Here is a 21694-nt window from a genome sequence, read left to right as displayed (position 1 = left end):
GTTTTTCTTACAAGCAGATATATGTATTCCTCTCTGATTCATTGAATATTGAAAAAAGCTATCCATTGGTACACACAGACATGATTCCTTCCCAAGAGTATATAGGGGTTGGGAACGTATATAAATGGCAGATTGGGAAACAGGTACAAAATATGGCAATGACAGTGGAAATTGTATAAGTATCCTTAATAGTTTGCAGCAGAACAGGACCATCGCTGTCTTTGAGGTTGGAGGTGGGTAGTGGGTTAATGCAAGCGTATCAAATCACACACACTGAGCACAAGATTTGTTCGATTAGTTTCAGTTCACATTCGCAACAGAATGCAATGTGTCTGTTCCCCAGGTATAAGATGGTGCCACATCTTGTCTCCTGACCCAATGTACCATACAGTGTCCTGCATCACATGGCTTGGCATATGAGGTGTTTAACAATGAGAACGAAGAAGGTTGAGAGTTCTTAAGAGTTCTTTTTCTAAGCACTCAAATGGATGTTACTCAGCGTAGAGGTTCGGAGGTTTTTCTGCCAGTACGACAATTACTAGAGAAGAAGGAACACTCTTAAGGAAGTGTTTTGGAGAGTTAGAGCCATTAATAGCTACAGAAGTATCAGTCAGGCTGTAGCTTTTAAGTTTTTAAAAAATGGTCTTTGAACATTCATTTAAGATTTTTACACAGGTACAGCATGACTGAACAAGTAGTGGGTGCTTTTGTGCAGTGCATGAATAAAAATAGAATGTGGGTGAGATACGAAAGCAGCAACAGTTTCGGTTACCGTTAAGAGCGATGAAGAAACAGTTGAGACACTCTGAAATGTTCCTGTTGTGCACTGAGAAAATGAAGGCTTTTTCTGGCATAGGTTTTACCAGTTGTAAAACAATGTGTCTAATTAATAATGCATTCTGTTGAAAGGGAATGGGAGGTTTGCTTCGGTATGATTCATTGTTGTCTGTTGCAGCAATTAAGTCTGTTGCTTGCCTTAAGGTCAGCATGACCCTGTTTATTTTAATTTTTCGGTCTTGAGGGTCTGTGCACTTTATGTTTAAGGAGGCATTAGCAAGAGATGGCAATTTATTGGTTTCTCTAGTTTTTGGCAAGTGTGTATTTCCTTTCATGTTTTTATTTTTTTTTCTTCTCATTCATCATTGAAGCACTTGGTTGCTTTATAAAGCTTAATTGATCATTTATTTTACTCTTTAATAACAATTTTTTTCTCAGAAATTTTAAAAACATGTACTATCGTGGTTAAGATCCTTGTCAATTCAGTGATATGAAGAACAAAAGTACTTGTATTATTTTAAATACAAAGCAGTATTTAAAAAAGGTTCATATCTGCCTTGAATACACTTTCATATGAAAGACAGACCTATTCCAGCTATCCGCTCACTTTATAAATAGCAGTTCGCTACACTTACTTCCTCAGTTTCCTTCACATTTGTTAGTATTTCACAGTAGATGCCTGCACATTATTTTGCAACTCTCCTCAACATCTTTTTTGAAACTCCTGTTTCTTTAATACCTACAAAAACTGACGAGTAGTCTCCTGACGTGTTTTTTCTGGCAGCGTGATTGGAATATCTTGCAGTCTTGTTCTTTGCACCTTAGAGAAGTGATATTATCCCCAATTTACAGTCAAACAGTGGAAGGGCATTGAGGTTACAGAAAAAATAAAAAAAAACCACAAAAGAAAAAGAAAAAATACAGGCAAAAGACTTAGAAGAATTTACACAGAATATCTCAAAACTGAAATCCTGAGAACCGTGATTAGCTGTTTCTGCCCCGGGAGAATCCAACTCCAGTTCTTTGGACCCACAGCTGTCCAGGGAGATATGGCCCAAGGGCCATGCTGTACAGTGGCTTTTACCCACACTGATAAGGGTAGCATTCTTCAGAATGGACAGGCTGTGTCTGCAGCGCTCTTCACATGACTTTTGTGCCTCTGAGGCACAGGTTTTGTGCACGTGTGTTCAGATGACCGAAATACAGTGAAGTGTGTTTCGCAGCTAGCCAGAAAGGACTGTTTGTGGTCTCATGGCATGGCATGTGCTGCATGCCTTGGAGCATGGAATGAGAGGTGGGTAAGGGCACCAGACCTTTTGGGAAACTGTTGAAGAACTGTGTAGGGCCATGGGAGCAAACCTGACACAATCTTGTCCATCCTGCCTAGAGAAAGGAGTGCCTTATTCAACTATCAGCAGAACTAAAGCTGTGTGCAGAATGCCTGGATGTAAACTGATGTATATGCAGTGTAGACAATCTGGTGATCAGGAACTAGAAGCAAACTGGAAGCCAAGTTGTTTGCCAATGTACATATATCCATAGACATGCCAATTTTTTGAGTATGAGAGTGGGATTTAGTTTGAGATTAAGGATTTGATTCAGTTTCTTGTTTACATGCTTCTTTTGACATTCGAGATATCCTTGGGTATTCTGCCTGGCTTAGTCTCCTGCAGGTCTTACACTGTGTTTTATGGACCTATGCAGCTGTCTCAGATACCCTGGAATATATCAAAGACCACTAAACATCTATGTGTAAGCAACTGAATTGAGCTCCAAGACTCCTAAATATAGAGTTCTTTATGTAGACATCTACAGCTGCAACTCCTGATAGTCAATGAAGATATAGCCAATGTGGCCAATGGAACCAGGTGAGTGATTCAGCTCATGTTGAAGTAAATAAACACTAGCGGCTGGTCAGCTGAATCACTCTTTCAGCTTCATTGATTTTATTGATTATAATGGAAATTTCTGCCTAGTGAACCAGTAGATACTGCAGTCTGATTCAGTTGCCTAAATATAGGTGCCTCGTTTCATGTGAGGTTTGTTGGTTTACCTGAGATGTCCCTAAAGGACTGGCAGATATGACAGAGGACTTGCCTCAGACCTCTGCTTCCTTGGAGCAGCAGCTAGAATCCAGACAGGATACCCCAGGGCATCTCAAAGCTAGAAGATGCCTGTGGTTAGGCAGCTGAATCACACACTATAGTTAGATGGTCTTAAAGGTCTCCTTTTGTACATGTCCAAAGCACAAGACTGAGCGTTTTTCTCATGGAGGAGACCATCTGGGCTCCACATAAGTACCCTGAAAAGCTCAACGTGGTAGGTATTTTTAGCCTATATGTATGACATTTTATATAAGATTTTATACACATTCCAATATTACTGCATAAACACAAAAGGCAGGTATGCCTGCAACCATTTTTAAAACATTTTGAGAAGAAAAGTAGTTGTCTTGCAATTAGACCAGTCATTCTGCTTGGCAGGACCCAGTTTTAGTTCCTTCATACGCAGTCTGCATGCAGAATGCTTCAAATCCTAAGTTGTTGGGTGTTTTGGAGGGATAGTCTCCATTTTTCCCTGCTAAAGCTGCTGGACGAATCAGTCATTTGATCACAAACAACCTTGGCTCATCTTGGGAAAAAAACCATTAAACTTAACAGTCGACTCTTAGTTTTCCTTTCTGGTTGCACAGTGGGCCAGCTCTTTCCTTGTTCTTCCTTATAAACGAATGTCCTGGTAAAATGTTTTCATGATGCTGTTTATGATTTTTGTCCTTGTATCTTAGTTTGTGCTTTGAACTTCTGAAAATCTTGTTAACCTGAGGTTATGTCCCTTGTTTCACTTCTATTCCAATGCTCTCAGACTTTGGAAAACATGCCCTGTAGATTCCTGTAAAAAAGAGGATTCTTTTCTGTAAGTGTCTAGGTACAAGGTATATATTTTACATACGTTTTGTTGGGATAATTACATGGTCAGCTTTCCCCTAACAACTGTTCTGTCAATTCATCACTTACATTACTGACTCTTTTCACACAGATTCAGCAACTCATTTCAGCAGGCAGACACACTCTTTTCTGTTGTATGTTGCATTGGCAGCTGCATACTGACCAACTCGTACTGGTTCTCTATACAGGATCTCTTACACATAACCTCCATGCTCATCACCCATTCCTGGCATTCCTGCTGTGGGTACTAATCAAACACAATAGGCCCCTCTGTGCTTGCTTGCCTGTTCTCCTCCCGAATTTCTGCTCCATGTCTATATCCAAAGCAGGCAGGCCCCTTTTACTTTCTGCATTCCATTACTGAATATCAGGTTAACATCTTTAACACCTAGTCTATACTAATAGTCTTTAAGAGTGATGTGGTGTTTCCAATCCCAAAGCAAAGTCAGAGATAGGCACTGCAGTATCCTAGACTTCATTCTGGACAGCACCCTATGCAGCATCCTAGAGAAATTTTGTTTATGAATGCACTACATTTACGGGGCAGGTATGTTTAGCTGGCATCAATCAAGTTATACCTCTTTAAAATGTGAATTTTCTGGCTTGTGTTACTGTTGACCTGTTATTATTAAATTATTAATTAATAAATTATTAAAATTATGGTAAATTATGACATTTAATGGTAAATCATTAAAAATGACTCTTCCAAAAATCACATGCTTTCACATACATTCATATCTATTTCTTGGAGGTTTTTTTTTTCCTTTTGGATTCCTCTAAACTTTGGCTCAATACAGTCTTTTAAGTGTCATCTTGTCAGATTAATATGTTTAAGGTACACAATTATACAGTGCTGATAGGAAACCAGACAGTGATTTCTGCATTCCCTGGCTGAATGATTTTGTACCCTACTTGAAAATGACATGACTGAGGTCTCTCATATTTGGCATTAAGTATAGAACATTTATAAAACTTCTAGTTCACTTCCATAGTAACAGAGAAACATACCAGTCAGTCTCCTAGAGAATTATTTACTACTTTCTGTACAGTTTCTTTTTCACATTCTTTCATACAGTGCTTGCATCTATAATTTAAGAATAGAATAGAATAGACTCTTTCAGTTGAAAGGGACCTACAACGATCATCTAGTCCAACTGCCTGACCAATTCAGGGCTGACCGAAAATTAAAGTATGTTGTTAAGGGCATCGTCCAAATGCCTCTTAAACGCTGAGTGTATATAGAGTATAGAGTATATGTTTTTAAAAATTACCAAATAAACAGTGAAAGCTTTTTATTAATATGAAAAATGTTTTGAGTGAAAACACTAAATCACCTAAGTCTCCAAGGGATTCCTCAGCAGGCTTTAAAATTCAATTTTTCCCCTTTGTGTTACAGAAGAAGTATCAGAAGGTGTAGTTTTAAGATTTTAAAATGTTTTTTAAAGTCTGGAGAAAAAGATCCTGCTCTCACTGCCATCCCTAGCCACGTGTTTCTGGCACTTTTCTTTTGCATATATTAATGGCCATATACTTTATGCGTAGCTAAATGAGAGATCTGATCTAGCTGAACATAACCCTACAAACATTACTAGTTTTCAACCATATCAGCTCAGATCCATGCTACTGAACAACAGAGGGGGGATATATGATCAAGAGTGAGAGACATTCCTTTTCAGCTCTAACTTGAGTTTAGAGCAGCTTGAGCCAGTCATGAAATCATACCCTGAGAGTGAAGGGTGAAACAAATTTTCACAAGCTGTACCAAAAAATATTCTCTTTTCATTGTTCAGTGTATCCTGCATGCAAGGGTTATGCAAAACCTAAATTCAACTGAGCGCCTAGATAAGTGCTTGATTTTACTAATTTCAGTGTTACTTAACTGACTTTAAAATCAAGCACATATCTGAATGTTTCATGACTTGGAGCCATAGGAAAAAGAAAATTCAATTTTCAGAATGATTGCTTTCATCTTCTGAAGTGATGTACTGCAATTTATGACCTAAGGAAACATTCGATAAATATACCTTTACCAGAAATAAACATTCTCTGTACATGTACTCTAGATGTACCTTGAAAAGATTCAGTGTTTGTTTAAACTTGATACAAAGCTGTTTCTTTGTATATCCAGCACTATACTGAACATAATCTCTCAAATATTGTTTTGATTTCCTACCCTTTTATTCAGAAGATACAGGCATAGTACCAACACAAAGATAATATTGCTACATATCTAGTTTCTGTCCTCCTGTTAATCTTTTCTTCTGTTAGCAAATGAAGTACCCACAGTATACACTTAATGATTTTTTTAGTAATTTTGTTATATATATATAATGCAAAAGGACACTCCCCTTTCTTTAAAACACCCTACCTTCATTCCTTCCAAAAACCTGGAACAAAATTGTTGACATTAATAATGCTTCAGACTGATAGATTGATATGTGCCTGGCCAGGAGCACTGTGACCCAGCGCAGCACTTCTATATTAATAAGACATAAAGTCAGACCATTTATCATTTAGTGTAGCCAGCACACAAATTAGAGAACAGCTTGCCAGGGTATACTGTGGACTCATTACTTTGGTTTTGCCATAGTTGCAGAATAGATAGCTTTGAAACCTTCCTGTGCTCTACTGTGACAAGAGAGTGTTCATGTCATGGCGACCTGACTGAGTTGTTCAGTTGCGTACGGTGCTGACTCAGGAGCCTTAAGTGTCCTAACCAATTCACCAAGCAGCAGACTCTTCTAAATCACAAGAAGGAAAACTCCATAAAGATATAATCACTGGCAGTTACCACAGGTGTAAGATGTTCAGTAGTGGAATCAGGATATGAAACTTTGGGAGTAATTTACTGGATATCACTGAGGAGCACATGCTTTCATTACGGTACAGTATATTTTTTATTGCATAGCTAGTATTTCCATACTGAAAAATACTGTTACTGTTTAATGAAAACATTAACATATCATAAGATAACATACTCACACTGCCTTAGATTGGTTACTGTTCAAATATTGTAGTTGAGAGACATTTTACAGCTAATATTCACGTTTTAAATATATGCATTTGTCTGTATTTTGTGTACCTCTTGCCTTGTCAGTCATTTGCTATCTCTGGGGCGAGTGATTTCCTCTCAGGAAAATGTAGAATATTATTAAAATATTAAAATATTTAATATTAAATATTTTTAAAAATGCAGACAACTTGAATTTTTAAACCCTTAAAATAGACAGCTCAGATCTCAAACTGCTATGTTCAGTTTCTTAAATTGATGAAGTTGAGCTTTGCGGTGGTTCTTTAACTAAAGATGCTTGTTTAATGCTTTTGGATTGCATATTAATGTTTGTGAATGCTTCTTATTTAATGTATTTTCAACATACAATACATGTGTATCTCCTGATTGAGTATACCTTGATATTCAGTTTTATTTTGCAATGTAATACATTCATCTAGAGATGTATTTGCTATCCACAGATGGTGAAGCATATTTTAGTCTGCTCCCATTGTACTTCTGTCCACTCTTTGTTTGTGAGATGGAAAATATGATCCAGATACAGTGTAGTGTGCTCTGTCAGAAGAAATCAGTGAAGATCTCTTTCAAGCAGTGAGGCCTTTCTCTGTGAATGAGATAAAGCCTCTAAACCTGTGCACTCTGTGTATATCCTTGGAGAACTGCTACAGAGACTGTCTGGCTCTGTCTCTGCTGCTCTGAAAGAGGCGGCTCCAAAGTTTCTTTAAGCTATACATCCCAGTCTCCGTGTGTGCATGTCTGCCCCACAGACTGCTGCTGCACTGCTTCCAGGAATGAGCCCTAGAGGGGTAGGCTTGGGGTAAGGAAAAACAAGTCTGGTTTTGAGGACGGCTCAAGAGCTAACCTGTACAATCAGTGTAGGATACTCTTTGTATATTCATTTTGGATTCTGAAAAGATTCTCAGAAACAGTCTCTAGCACCAGTAACTGGAAGAAAGAGTAATATAGCCCAAATGCTGATTTCTTAGAATTTTCTTTGAAAAACAAGCATTTCAAGGTAATCTCTCTCCTTCTGGCTTGCCAGTCTGCTTCCTACTGCTTTACTCTAAGATCTCAAGTGCTGCTATACTCAAAGGTACAGAGCAGATGTGTGAGACAGTTCTTGGAAAGAAAGTTGTATCTCCTTCCTGAGTAATAGTGCGAAAGCCTTTGTGCTTACAGAGCTGTGAAGGGGAATGACCTAGACCTGTACAACTTAGGGATCATTTTTTACTAATTTTCCAGTTGCCACTTTGATCATCGCTTCCTAGCATTGATTTGTGGCACCTCCTTCCCTCCCTTTCTCCTCCCTCTACTTGGCTTCTTCCTGCTGCTTAACAAGCTCAATTGGTTTTATGTATGTAACTCTTTTTTTAAGAGAGTTTGAAGGTGGTCTCTAAAAGAATTGCTTTCATCCAAAGCCAGGAGCTGATCAAAGCAACACACAAAAGCCGAATGGTAGCCAAGGCAGAGCTGCCTGACCAGCCATAGGGTCAGGGTTCTGTGCTGGAGAAACAGTAAAGCATATCAGCTGAACTATGCTGGAAGGTGCTCTCCAGTAACACCTGCAAAGTTTATGAGATCCTGCAGGAAAATTGAATAAATCTGCATCAGAATACATTGTTTCCTGCAGAGAGGAATGTGAAAGCATTTACAGGATGAAGTGCCATTGCCTAAATGTATTTATTGCCATATCATATATTAGGCTCAATCTGCACTATTATTACAACGCTGGACTATCACCCAGCTCTACACTTACTTTTATGAAGTGGCTCCTTAGCCCAGCTGTCAGGATATTAAAGAATGACATGTATCATTGTCTATGAAAAGAAGGTTCATGCTAAATCGAAAAAGCAAGTAAATGAAAATCAGTGTTATCATTGCGTCTGAAAATAGATTTCCAGTGAAAATTATAATTAAGAAACAAGTTAATAATAGATGTTCAGTTGTCTATAAAAGGTCTAATTAAGATTTCTTCCAAATTCTTTTGCAGATACAGATTTTTATCAGGCATCGGTCCCAACAGTGATTATGATTATGATTTTTTGAAAATTTGAGTAGTAATCCAATGTATGACTTTTCACAGAGGACTTTCTACCATGACCAATTTGAACTTTGTCTGACATTTTTTCTTATATATTAAGATAAGCTAATATAGAGTGCCATTTTTAAACAGATCATTACTTTAAATGTCTCAGAAAAATTCATCTCTGGTTTGAGAGTAGACATAAAAGTTTCTAGGGTGAAGGAAGTTTAAATGTTCTGTAGTCGTAAAGGAAGACTAAACTATGTCTTAAAACCAAAACAGCCTTTCATCCTTAAATAATTAAAGGAATCTGGTTGCAATTGGAGTTTTCTGTTTCCCTGGAAACTACAATGTAGGCTGTCACAGCTTAGATTCCTTGTCACTAAATTGCCAACATGCCTTAGCCCAGATCTCTGAGCATAGCTGTATATTTTCATGGGTTTATGACAAGTTAGATGATTGCTTTGTATTTAGTCAAGCTTCATTTTTTTGGTTCAAAGTAAAGTTGAATTTGTATGAGAAAATTAAAAATATTAATTTTTTTTGGCTAGACATTCTGGGAAATTATTTTTTTTCCTTTTTCTGTAGAAAATACTCATTTGCTATTTTTGCTACTGTTCCTGGCATGAATTGTAGCATTTTAATTGAAAAATGAACACTGTCCTCAAAAGTAATGCTTGCTGGTTTGCAGTTGAAAAATTTCAGCAAAAATAAGAAAATACTTGTTTTTAGCTGAAGTTCTCTTTTCAGTAGACAAAATGGATCTGAAATAATTTCATATTAAGAATGATCCATTAAATACTATTATCTGCCTGAAGGAAAAAAGAAAGCAACAGTGTTTTTATTGAGGTTGTTTAACATTGATTTGTCCAAGTCTGTTTTCATCCCTTTTGACATGGATGTGTGTGATTTTTTCCAAGAGTGCAGAGGGCAGTTAACAAATGGGCTTAATTTTTCAGTAGGTGGAGAAAATTGCTGATATTTGATTTCGTTGCAAAGGTGTCCATATTAATCTCTGCAGCAATCTCCTGAGAATAAAGACATCTCCCTGTTATTTACTTCTGAAGTGAGTGAGAGAACTTATTTCAGTGAGTAGTAGAAGCAATTTGGCTTGGAATCCAAAGTTGCCAAAAAGCTTGGTGATGTCTTCCCACTTCCCACTCTTCCTAGTGCACTTGAAAGCTTGGCACCTTTCAATCTATGCTCTGGTTCCAACATCCTGTTGCTTGGAAACATGAGTCAGCAGAGGAAATCATCTCACTGTTAATGCAGGAGAAATCCCGTATCTCTAGTCAGCCTGATTTTCAAAACCAAAAGAAGATACCAGGTGAAAATTAAAAGCAAACACAAAAGAAAAAAGAAGTAGTAGAGAGATCTGAGTAGTCTTCTTGTGGTATATTCTCTTTATGGAAACAATAGCAGAATTGTTCTTGGCTGTATAAAGATGGTACAATTATGTTCTCCGTGACCTGCCATCAACCTTAATCAGAGTCTCTGTGTTTAATCATGAACTACTTTCCAAGGTGGCATTATTAGGAAACCATTAAGTTTAATCTGGTGTGGTCTGCAGATAACATTTCTAATATAATTCCACAGGAGATATGAGAGTTCTAAGATCTGATAACAGAAAAGGAGCTGGAATTTCTGGCAAAGGTAACTGTGGTTTAAGTTAAAGCTCTTATGTTGCCTTTAAAACGTAATGGCCAAATGGGGTCTACTGAATTGCCATAACTTTATTCATATATGAAACGCAGAATGACTAGAGACTTTTAAATCATGTGACAGCTTTATTGTTGTGGAATAAATTACTTCACTGAAGAAGTGGATTATTTCAATCAGCAGATCCATAAATGACTACTGATTTTAATCTTATTAGTACTATAATGTTGAGCTCAGCAGAGGATCATAATTTAATTTCTCAGCAACTTTTGAAGCTTCAAAATTTATCTTTCTGGGTAAGACTAACAGCAGAAAATCAAACCCTTTTTGAACATTTTGATGAAAATAACAGGAATAGTAAAACATTGGTCTGGAATTGATCTCAAATGAGGAAATGCATTTACATGTTTCTCACACTCCAGTATTATATCATAACCATCAGTCTTCTGAACCTTTTTTTCCTTTCTCTTACTGCTGTGTCATTCTGGCAGAATGTTATGAGGAAACAGATTTGACTTCCAGAAACTCATATTTTTTGCAGAAATTGGCAATAGTCCACCTATTTACTATGCCTGTAGGTGCCTTTGTACCAACAAATAAAAAACTTGGTAAATTACTTCTGCAAGTGATAATTTTGTGGTACATGAACAACCAGATTGCTTTCTGAAAGAATAAGTTTTTCTTTGTCTTCGCCCATATGAGCTACAGTTGAATTAGAAAATTAAACAGTTACAGGAAAAATTCCTGTGTGCCAGAAATCAATATTCTGTTATGTCTTGGCATGACTCTGGTGCTAGTACTCACTCTCTGCAGCAATTCCCAGGTACACTTCAGGAGTTATGATGGGCCAGTGACTGTTCCCAAAAGGCATTTTGGATGGAGTAACCTTGTTTTGAGGCTAGTAGTAAGGACATAAGCTATAATACTATGCTGAGTCTGGTGGGAGGTGAATATCGGTAAGAGTCTCTTTTAGATCTCCTGATTCAAGAATTGTATATAACCTGTGCGAATAGATTTACCACACTATCACTTTTACACAAGACAAATATTAATATAGAAGATTAAAAATAAATTATTCTTCCAAATCCAAAGCTAAAGAAAGCACTGTCTATAATTACAGATAGCTTCATGGAAATAAAAGAGTAAAACATGATTACGCTGTCTTGTGGCTGAACTGAATCTGTGAGGAAGATCTTATAGTATGTATCACTACCATTGAAGAGAATCAGTTTCATGCTGTCTACAAATGTACTTTTCTTCTTATCGTTACATTTACATGCAAGTCCCTGCTCTGGGATTTCTTTCTTCTTAAGCAGATTGTTGTTTTTAGTACAGGTTTTCAAGAATTATTAGAGACTTTACTGAACTTTAGAAATATTGATGGATTTTGGATGTTACTGGATGAATCTAACTCATGTTCAAAGAGCAAAAGGATCGATCACACTAACAACTTTTCCGGTACTGATCTGTGAACAAATTGTTAATCTGCAGTAAAGAATGCTTTCTACTCCCAGGCAAATTTTAGTAGTCTTTTGGATAGATACCTAAATCCATAGTTTATTCAAACAAACCCCCTCATTTTATACAAGTGATGAACTGCCTCTTGCCGTAGTGATAACAAATTATTTTAGAATAGCAGTGAACTTGGAAACATCTTACCATTCTCCTCTTAGAAATGATACAATAGCAATTTCTCTGTTAGGCCATTTCAAAAGTATGAAAGCTGTCTGCTTAAACTGGGAAAATGTGTCCATTGCTGTACTGTTTTGCTGGAAGGTTTAATATATTAAAGTAGTAACGTCAGTTATATTTTAGAATGCAAAAAATTTGCAGCTTAATACAAAATTTTTCCTCCTGTAATAATTTGTGAGTTGTATCTAAAATTGAATTTGTTAGTAATTAACCGATCTTCCTAAGTTCCCACTTAGATGACTTGACTATTTTTTCAAGCCTTCTTAACACAGCCCACATATATTCTTTACTTTATTCAGTTTCTGCTGAAGGCAGTCTTTCTTTATCAGTCTATTTCAATGGGAGTTGTCAAAAGCCCTGGATTAATTTCCATGCTCTAAAGTCCATAGCTTTCCTTAGGATACCCAGTCTGTCCTAGGTATAGGATAAATTTTGTCCAGAATTGCTGTGCTAGATCTTCAGTCTTCACAAAATCTTAATACTCCTCACTGATCTTTATCACAGAAAACTGCAACTAAAAAGTCACTACTGTGTTACTGTCTTTGCTCCCCTGTGCAGAAGATCTCTCTTCAAGATCTAGGTTATGGAACTGCACGTCCTCCTGCTGCTGGCAATTGCTCTGTGTTATCATGACCAGTCACTGCCATGGCTTTTGTGGTAGGTTCTGCCCTCGTGGCTGAGAGGGAACTCCTTTTCTAAATCACAGCAGCTGGAGTACAGGGTCATAGCAGAATAGTGCAGGTTTTCTTCAAAACCTGACTAGTTCAAATGCAGTTGAACTTGACTCTGTATGTGACAGACATTAACCCTTAAGATCCTTGTTTTTCCTAGCCCCTGTTTACCACAGGAATCCAAACAATTCCTTGTTTGGAATTTGAGGGCTGTTTTCTTTGGTGACTAACACACTTCCACTCTCATTTTCAGATGCCTGGACTTGGCATCTCTCTTTGGCAGCATTATCCGTGAGCTTCTAAGACATTGGCCTGACCTGCTTCATTTGTTTCCGCAATTGTTTCTAAGGTTCCCAATTTCCTCAGAGTGGTTTTCTTCTTCTTATCATGGTTTTAAGCAGCTCTTCTAGGTCTAGGTCTTTCCCTTTTCTCTCCCCTTTGTATTGGCAAGTGTTTTTCTCTGCATGCTCTCCATGGAAACTGACGGTGTGATAGGGAGGTGCCCTTTGATTTATCAGTAGCTGGGGTCGAGGGCTATCCTTCTGTGTCAGTGTGGTGGGTTTTTTTAATAGATCTGGTCACTGTCTATGTTCATGGCTTGGAATTTCACAAGCATTTGAAAGTTTAGCCTGTGCCTCCCACTTGTATCCAAGAGAGACATAAATCTGGGCTGGGAATGCTGAATTCATTGAAGCAGGAAAATAGGACTCAAAGCCTTTGCTTCCTGGTGCCACAGAGTCAGCAATTTACAATTTGGGTACCAAAGTCTGAGCAGCTTTAAAGAAAAGAGGGGGTGGCAACCATCGTAGAGTTAGTGAGAAACAGCTTCTCACTTTCTTGCTTCATAGAAGTAATTTCTCCTACAACTGAGAGAGTCACTGGGACTCTGAATGACAAAGGCTGATGCTGGCAAAAAGGCTCCTGCAATGCCCTTTTTCTGGTTCCAGTGGTGTGTGTTTGATATGAAAATGGCTGTAAAATACTTATCACATCTTCCAAAGTGTGTTCCTGGATTTATGATTGTGTTTGGCACTGTGATTGTAAGATCCCAGAGGTACACAAGAGCTTACCAGGTGTACAAATCCAGAAAGCATTTTTTTTTTCATTTTGCAATCCCATTCACATAATTAAATTAACACCCCAATGGATAAACAAACATGCTTATGTTGTAAAGGATTCCAGGACCTGCCCCTTACACAAATAACTTAATCTTAACGGATTCCTTATCAGTAACATCACACCGATAAGATGCTGGTTTCTGCCATCCTCAGGGTTAAATACAGGGTTTCTGTTTTGTCCACTAGTGGGCTCTATAAATCCTGAGCAAGTATGTTAAATCCCTGTAAATGGTATATCTATTTCTGTTCCTAATAAACTCTACAGAAGAGTAGCTGACTGTGTCTGTGGAATAGAGTTTCTAAACAGAAATATTAGTGTTTTCTCATTCATCACAATCAGATTCAGATAGTGATCAGTAGAGAAAGTAAGCCTTCATTGCATAGAGCAATCTGCGTGCCTACTCATCTGATAATGCTTTTGAGTTGTCTCAGAATGTGTTGCCTTACTCTGGATGAATTTTAAAACTTCCTATTTTTCACGTGCTTTAATGAAGCTTTTCAAGAAATAAATGAGTTTGAAAATCAGGTAGACCAGTTTGCTTTGCGTGGTCATTTTGAGAACAGGTAGAAATCAGCCCTTTGTAAGACAAGCCTCTGCTACTGCAGTCAAACTTTTGGATATTCTTTTTGTGCTGTATCAGTGATTTTTTTAAGTGCAAAAAGTCTTTTGGATGTTATATGAATTTTTCATGGTTTGGGTCCGTATTTAAATAAAGCAGTCTATGTAAGAAAGTGTGTGCAATGGATGATAGTTGAATTCTGTTTCTGTTCCTGAAGGTGTAACTTTGAATGTTAACATGTTGAGAGCATGTTCACGCAGTTTTATTTCTCTTTAGTCCAGACTTTCAAGATTGTGATGAACAGTGATGTAGAACCATATTGTACCTGCCCCTGAAAATGTAGAGATCGGTCCCTGAGCCCGCAGATGCCTCCCACCTAGTGAGACAAAATATGAGTTCATAATATGGGAAAGAATTTAAAAGAACAAATAATTGAATACGTACCTGTCAGGTATGTTGATAATTATTTGTCCTTGTTATATTAAACATAAAACATCAATGTAACAAAGACAAATAATTGTCAAGATACCTGACAGTCATATAATTGTTGAAAGATGGATTAGAATTACAACTAAACATCTTCTAGTGCTTTTGTGTAGAAACAGCATTTAGTATAATTCATTTCAGAGCTTGACCTTGGGTTTCCTGCATACACTTCTGATAAAGCTTTTTAAAGACAATACTGATGTCAGGCTGTCCTCATTGTCTTCAGCTGTGTTTGGTGTAGGTGAAGCAGTACTTAATACAAAGGAGCCAAAGGGATCCTTTCAATGTGGAAAGGGAACTGTAATCTGCTTTTTGCGTTGAAAGAGAAGATGCATCCTCACTTCCATATTAGCACTGAACATCACTAACAGGTTTTGCAGCTTCCCATTTACCCTTCACCAAATGGATACATCAGTACAATTCACTGCAACTTTTCTGTTTGATTTTGTGTATATATACAAATATTTTGTCAGTAGTGCCTGCTTTTAATCTAGATCATGTTCTTAAATGCTGCCTGCATTGTTTTATAATTCTTATTGTCCTTCTATTAATACTATATATATATCAATATGTAATATAATATAGTATTAACTATACTATATATAGTATTAACATGATACAAACAAGTATGCAAAAATATGATTATATATGTAAAATATGCTTTACGAAGTCATAAAAAGATATCCAAATCATCAACTTTGTATGTTGTTCCTTTTAAACCACTTTTTCTATCAAGAGTAGTATGTGGTTTCACAGTACTTTTTCTTTTGCTTGACTAATTCCTACAGGATGCTTCCCAACAGGCTGATTTCCCAAGCAGTAGCCAGTGCTGAGGAGGGGCTGTTCAGTGTTTAGGAATTACTGCCACAAACAGGAAGCATTTCATGCTTTCTATTCACAGTTACTTGAGGAGGGAAAGGACATGGGGCCCAGGGCAAGAGCTACTTTGTAATAGGAAAAGAAAGCTGACATGGCTTTTGGTTATACCAGTTCATTGTATTTGCTGTGGAAAGCAGGCGGCAGTTAAGTATGTGGGATATTCAGCTGGAATAGACTGACTCCTCAGTGAGAGAATGAGTAAATTATGGAGTTTCACTAACAATAAAGTCCTAATAATTAAATGCAAACTCAAATAGGTAATCAATAATGTCACATTCTAAAAAGAAAAAAAAAGCATGTTTACAGGGAAAAATACTGCTTAAGGTATTTTTATGAGAAGGACAAGCCATTATATTTCACAATATCTGATTTACAGCATTGCTACATTATTTATGAGACAGCACCTCTAAAAGATACATTGAACTGCTTTAGCCATGAGTTTTCAGCAATGATGGGCTGTGTAAAGGTAGACACACAAAACTGTGCTATTCCCCAGATCCTTTAACATTTATTCTGTTTTGATCATGTAAAACAGAAAAGCTGTTTAACAGATGAGATTGCTGACTATTGAAAATGCATCTCCTCATGTGCTATATAAACCAAGCAATTAGTTGAATCACATTTCTAGCGACATCTTCAAGAAGGTGTCAAAGCTTGCTGCCTTTCTGCTGAATTACAGAAAGCTGTTACTTTTAGATAACTTCCTGTAATTTACCAGCAGGATCTGCTCAGTGACTGCTGCAGTCAATGTTCTTTTCCTTTGCCTTTCTTTGTGGACAATGAAGCTTCTCGCTTTCATGAGAAATGTTGTAGTCTGACATCCACATGCAGTGATCAAGTTCTGAGTGCTAAAATTGAATTTATTTTTTTTTTCTTCTTGTCCTTTTTTTGAGAAGATGGGAAATTCTTACGCTGGTCAGCTCAAGACAACACGGTTTGAAGAAGTGTTGCATAATTCTATTGAGGCCTCTCTCCGCTCAAACAACTTGGTTCCCAGACCAATCTTTTCTCAGTTGTATTTGGAAGCTGAACAGCAACTGTCATCACTGGAAGGTAGGAAATAGTGGAATTTCTATTTCTACTCAAAGACAATTCTGCTGTTTGCTCTCCCAAGTCTCAGCACACACATTTCAAATCAGAAAAACAAAACAGGAAAACAAAAGTATTTAGAGTTTTTCTTTGAATTTTTTATGATCTACAAATATAAATATGTATTAGAATTGGATTAAAAATACACACTGCATTGTCTTTTATTTTGACAAAATTAAGCCACTTGCTTGCTCAGATTTATCAGTATACATAAATTGAAGTACTAGGAATTGTTCCATTAAATGTGTGGAGGAATGTTTGGAGGTTTGAAACATAAATCTGTAATTTATCATACACTACTGAAAGCTATACAGTAAATGATGGCAAACACATGATAGATTTATAAAAGATATATGCTAGACTGATTTTCATTGTGAATAAATACAGCAGAAATATTTTTAGCTTTTAAGAAGTTTTATAATTACTTTGGGCATAATATTTTTAGTTATTCTTTGATTGCAAAGGTAAAAATTTAAGAAATGTTCTCTCATAAACCCTGCACAAGTCGGTATTTGACACATGGGATTTCTCACTGAATTTTTGTGTTTGTTTAGAGAAGCCTGCTTTCTGAGCTTCATTTGCTCAGTCTTTTCTTTTTTTTCTTGGAAGTAGTATAGTTTAAATGAACTGATAAGCAAACTCATGATACAGTTTGGTGTTTTGGTGTGCTGTTATGGTAGTAGTCTCATGGCTTTCAGTGAGTGTACTGGTGTGTGCAGAACACCAGCATGTTGGTGCAAAGTTATGTTTAATAATTTCATTATTTAGCCATTTCTGTCACCAGGGTGGTGTTTAATTTCTTATTTCCCCTGTCATACTTTGCTAAAGATGGCTTAGATATATGTGTAATGAAAAATGCATACAGGTTAACAATCCACAGTAACAGAAAAAAACCCCAAACACAGCCCAAGAGGTAGTAGTAGATAAAAGTATTTTGCACAGATTAAATTCTTTACTAGTACCTCATGGTAACCGCTGAGAAAACATTTCTTGAAAAAGTAAATCTGCTCACAGCTCACACATCATTAGTCATTTCTTCTTTTTTTTTCTCCCAATATAGGACATAATAATGAATATACATTCATTGTTTAAACATATATGCTGCTTATTCCCTGCACAAGTAATCCTTCTATCAAATCCTTCTATGAGGATTGCATAAACTTTTCCATGGCAACCAACTGTGATGTCACAAAATGGATTATGACATCAATTGGGAAAGATGCTACAGGAGCAGATGCATTGTTCAGGAACAAAAGTGTGATTTCACACTTCTGTAACTTCTTTCTTTCAAGGCTTTCAAAGAACTTTCCAAACCTGGAGGGCCTGATTCTGTTTTCTTTGCAGTTAATGGAAACAGAATTGAACTGTAATTAATTAAAAGTCTCACAACAGCCTGGCAGAGAACATTCTTCTCCTGAAAGTTGCAGACAAGGGGAACTCTGAAGGGACCTGTAATAGAGTTTTTCCTAGGTTGTTTCTCAGGTGGGAGATGTCTGCAAGCTGGCATCATGTACTAGAGCCTCATCATAAATTAAAATTTCCACTTCTAGCTACATGAATCGCTGTCCTCTGAAGGCCATGAGGCATCTGAAGCAGAGAGCCATCCTTGAGGTCTTGTATAAGTCCCTGTCCTCCCTTCTCATTGTTATTTTTCCTTGACCATGGCATTCTGATATGGTGATATATTCGGACTGTCCTTGGTCATAGCTGCTTGTTGGTCCTCAATACAGCAAGTGTTCTCCTGTGGTGAAGCAGACATGATATAAATAATTTAGACAAGGTAGTGCAGTGGGTCAATGGAACCCAAGTGTTTTGGCTTTCCATTTTGAGGACTGATAATATGTTATAGGTGTGCAAAGCAGCATTTGGCAACAAAACCAGCCACCGGTAAATAAGACTGATATTATGGATTTTTGTTTCTGATAATGTTACAATAACAAAATTGCTAGAGAGCCTGACAGTTGAGTATATAGTCAGTTTAAGAAAAAAACAATTGGAAATGTTTTTTTTAAGCTTTATCAATCACCTGTTGTAACTTGTCATTATTTTTAAGTTTATATTTTTTTGTTCAAAAAACATTTTTCTGTCTCCTTTTGATACATAAATGACCATCTGAACCAGAAAATAGTACCTAGCCACTGAGACTAGCCTAATATCATTACATACCTGTCATGATAATTTATGCCTAAAAATAATTTATTTGTGCAAAGGAGACTGTAGTGTGCCTGGAGACAAATTAAATGAACATGTTGATCCCTTCTGGCCTAGATATTACATTTTTTGCAATGAATTTGCAAACATGTATTTTCCACTGAGTATGGTTTTCCAGTTACACATTCTAGATTTGAAAAAACATACCCATTATAAACATATGCCTTTATGGTCATTTATGCAATTACATTTGCATACAAAATTATTTGCAGCTATGTAAATTAAAAGTACCTTGTTCATCTAAGTTGGTTTAGACATAATGTCAGATCTCCTTGGCTCCAATAATAGTATGTTTTTTCCTTCTGGGTTTTTTTCTGCCTTTTTATTATTGATGTGTTTCCTCTCTTCTCCAGACCTGGCAAATTCATGTAGTGCTTAAAATAGTCCAAACCCATTATCATTATTTAAACAAACCTCTTGCTAGATTTTTCATTTATCAAAAAAGCCTGCAGTTTGCTGTGGTCTCACTGGTTGTACATTTCTAATGAGGGTTTTCTAAAGTCTTCTTAGTTTTCTCAGTCTTTGTAATTGTAGAACATATCTGCAAATGCCAATAAATGGCCTGAATGTTCAGGAACTTTCTAGGAATGTGCATTAAAAACTCTTTACAATAGAAGGCAGGGTTATTTGGCTCTAACAGGTTTAGATTTCTTGCATATCTCTGTTTGCCTAGTTATTACCATACAATCTGCAAATTAAACTTCTGGACTGGATTGCCAGTTACTAAAAGTCAGTATGTGCAAATCAGTGAGGCTCTTTAATCTAATTCTTCACTTCTGAAATCAAAATCCCATTTGAATCACAGTCACATTCACAGTTTTGATTCTCTAATCACATCTTATTTCTCAAATACAAAATATATTTCTTCCATTTTTCTCTTGTGCTCTTAGATGCATTTGGGTGCCATCTTTTACACCTGTGTATTGTGTTTGTGCCAAAGAGGTGTGAAGCTGATTTCAAAAGTTGATGACAAGCATTATTTTTCTGTTAGCATCCAAGTCCTGCACCACTGATATCAGTGGGACTTCGGTGGGAAAAGGATGGGAAGTGACGTGGCAAAGGAATGCAGAGCAGCAGCGTGGCAGTTGGCTCCGCTGCAGTGAGGTTGTTCAGGGAGTGGTGCTGTATTTAGCTCTGATAGCAGCACCATGTTCTGAAGTGATCTCTGCAGCTAACTGGTGTCTGTGGTTAACTGGTTCCTTCCTTGATCTGTATTTAAGGGAGGCTGGCTGTTCGTGGATACAATGTATTTTGTGGCTATTGATTTAAGCCCTGATGCTGCAATCAGTTTGTGGATAATATCAGCCCTATGAATAGTCCCACTGAGAAAAAGTTATATGTATAGTAAAATATTTGCAGAACTTAACTTATGTTTAAATTATACCTTAAGGAGAGAAGAATTTTCCATGTGAAATGTCTTAATCACAACTATATAACATAGATGTCTAATAAATCCTTTGTGAGAACAACTCCTTAAAGCAAACAATGGTGTTTATGGTATCCACGAATAAATTTAAATTCAATGAAATATTGACAAAATCTTCATGGTATGTCTGTTGGTTTAATGGAGCTATATCAAGTTATATCAGCTGACTGCCTCATTCTGTAACGTACAACGTAAGCACTGTGAGTCCACTTTTGCCATCATCTTGTCTCTGGTTCTGAGTGCTTGATTGTGTGTTCTTTGGGATTGTTCAAGAAAAGATGTGGAACAGAGGCACATGCAAACATAGAGTTCTTTGAAGGGGCCCTGCTTTAAAAGTAAAATGGAAGCAGAAACTGTAGATTTTTTAAAACAAGCAGCAGAAACCCTAATGATGCCCTTTACAGGTGACAGCAGCTCATTCTTGTGTATTATAGGTACATATTTCCTCTTGTACTCTTAATTTTTGAACTGAAAGTACTGTAACTCTCCTATTTCTTAGTCTCCACTTCCAGTCCTTGTCCCTATCTTTTTTGTTTTGATGTGAAATTACCTGTTATGGCTGAACAAACCTAAGTTTACCACTGCCCAAAGGGGAAAATCCCACATCCTGCTCCCCCCACTTCTATCCGTATGTTCCCATTTTCTCCCTTTTCATCAATTTCGGCATCTTTTGGAACTTCCACTGAGCTAATTTAATAAATAAACCCAGTAAAAAAAATGGTCACTGTTGTTTGCTTAGTTAATTTTCTGCTGGGTTAGCAAGCTGGGATGGCTCAGTGCAGGCTCCAGTGTCAGAGCTGGCACAAAGAGGAAGGAAGGAACTTCATGGCTGGGAGTGTGGGGAGGGAGAGAAGAGCCAGACTCACCCCTTTTGCATTGCATTTGGATGTTAGTCAAGGTTAAGTCATAACACATAACTTACCCCTGACTTAAACAGTAAAGACAGAGAGCTTCACTTTTCCCTTTGTTCACTTTCAGCATTTTTGTCTTCAGGCTACGCCCTTAAAACAGTCACGTTTAATGTTCTGTCCTTATCTGTGTGCACCAGGACAGAAGCTTGATGTTTACATATGTAAAAGTAAACATACCCTTCAAATAATCTTCTAGATTGGGGTGTAAGTCTTAATAACCTTCAGAGACAAGTCTTC

General features: G+C 37.0%; 1 protein-coding gene across 4 annotated transcripts in view; it reads left to right on the top strand.

The window, feature by feature from the left end:
• Nucleotides 1-16716: 16716 nt before the first annotated feature.
• Nucleotides 16717-21694, top strand: part of GREB1 (growth regulation by estrogen in breast cancer 1) — a 59067-nt gene continuing 54089 nt past the window's right edge. For all 4 annotated transcript variants that reach the window (XM_010566664.1, XM_010566663.1, XM_010566662.1 and 1 more), the window contains exon 1: nt 16717-16873. In XM_010566664.1, the coding sequence (XP_010564966.1) occupies nt 16717-16873 (157 nt within the window). The remainder of the gene's footprint in view (nt 16874-21694) is intronic.

Source organism: Haliaeetus leucocephalus, unplaced genomic scaffold (assembly GCF_000737465.1).
Source record: "Haliaeetus leucocephalus isolate CR32 unplaced genomic scaffold, Haliaeetus_leucocephalus-4.0 Scaffold217, whole genome shotgun sequence".
NCBI lineage: Eukaryota > Metazoa > Chordata > Aves > Accipitriformes > Accipitridae > Haliaeetus > Haliaeetus leucocephalus.
This window is presented reverse-complemented; position numbering and strand designations above follow the sequence as displayed.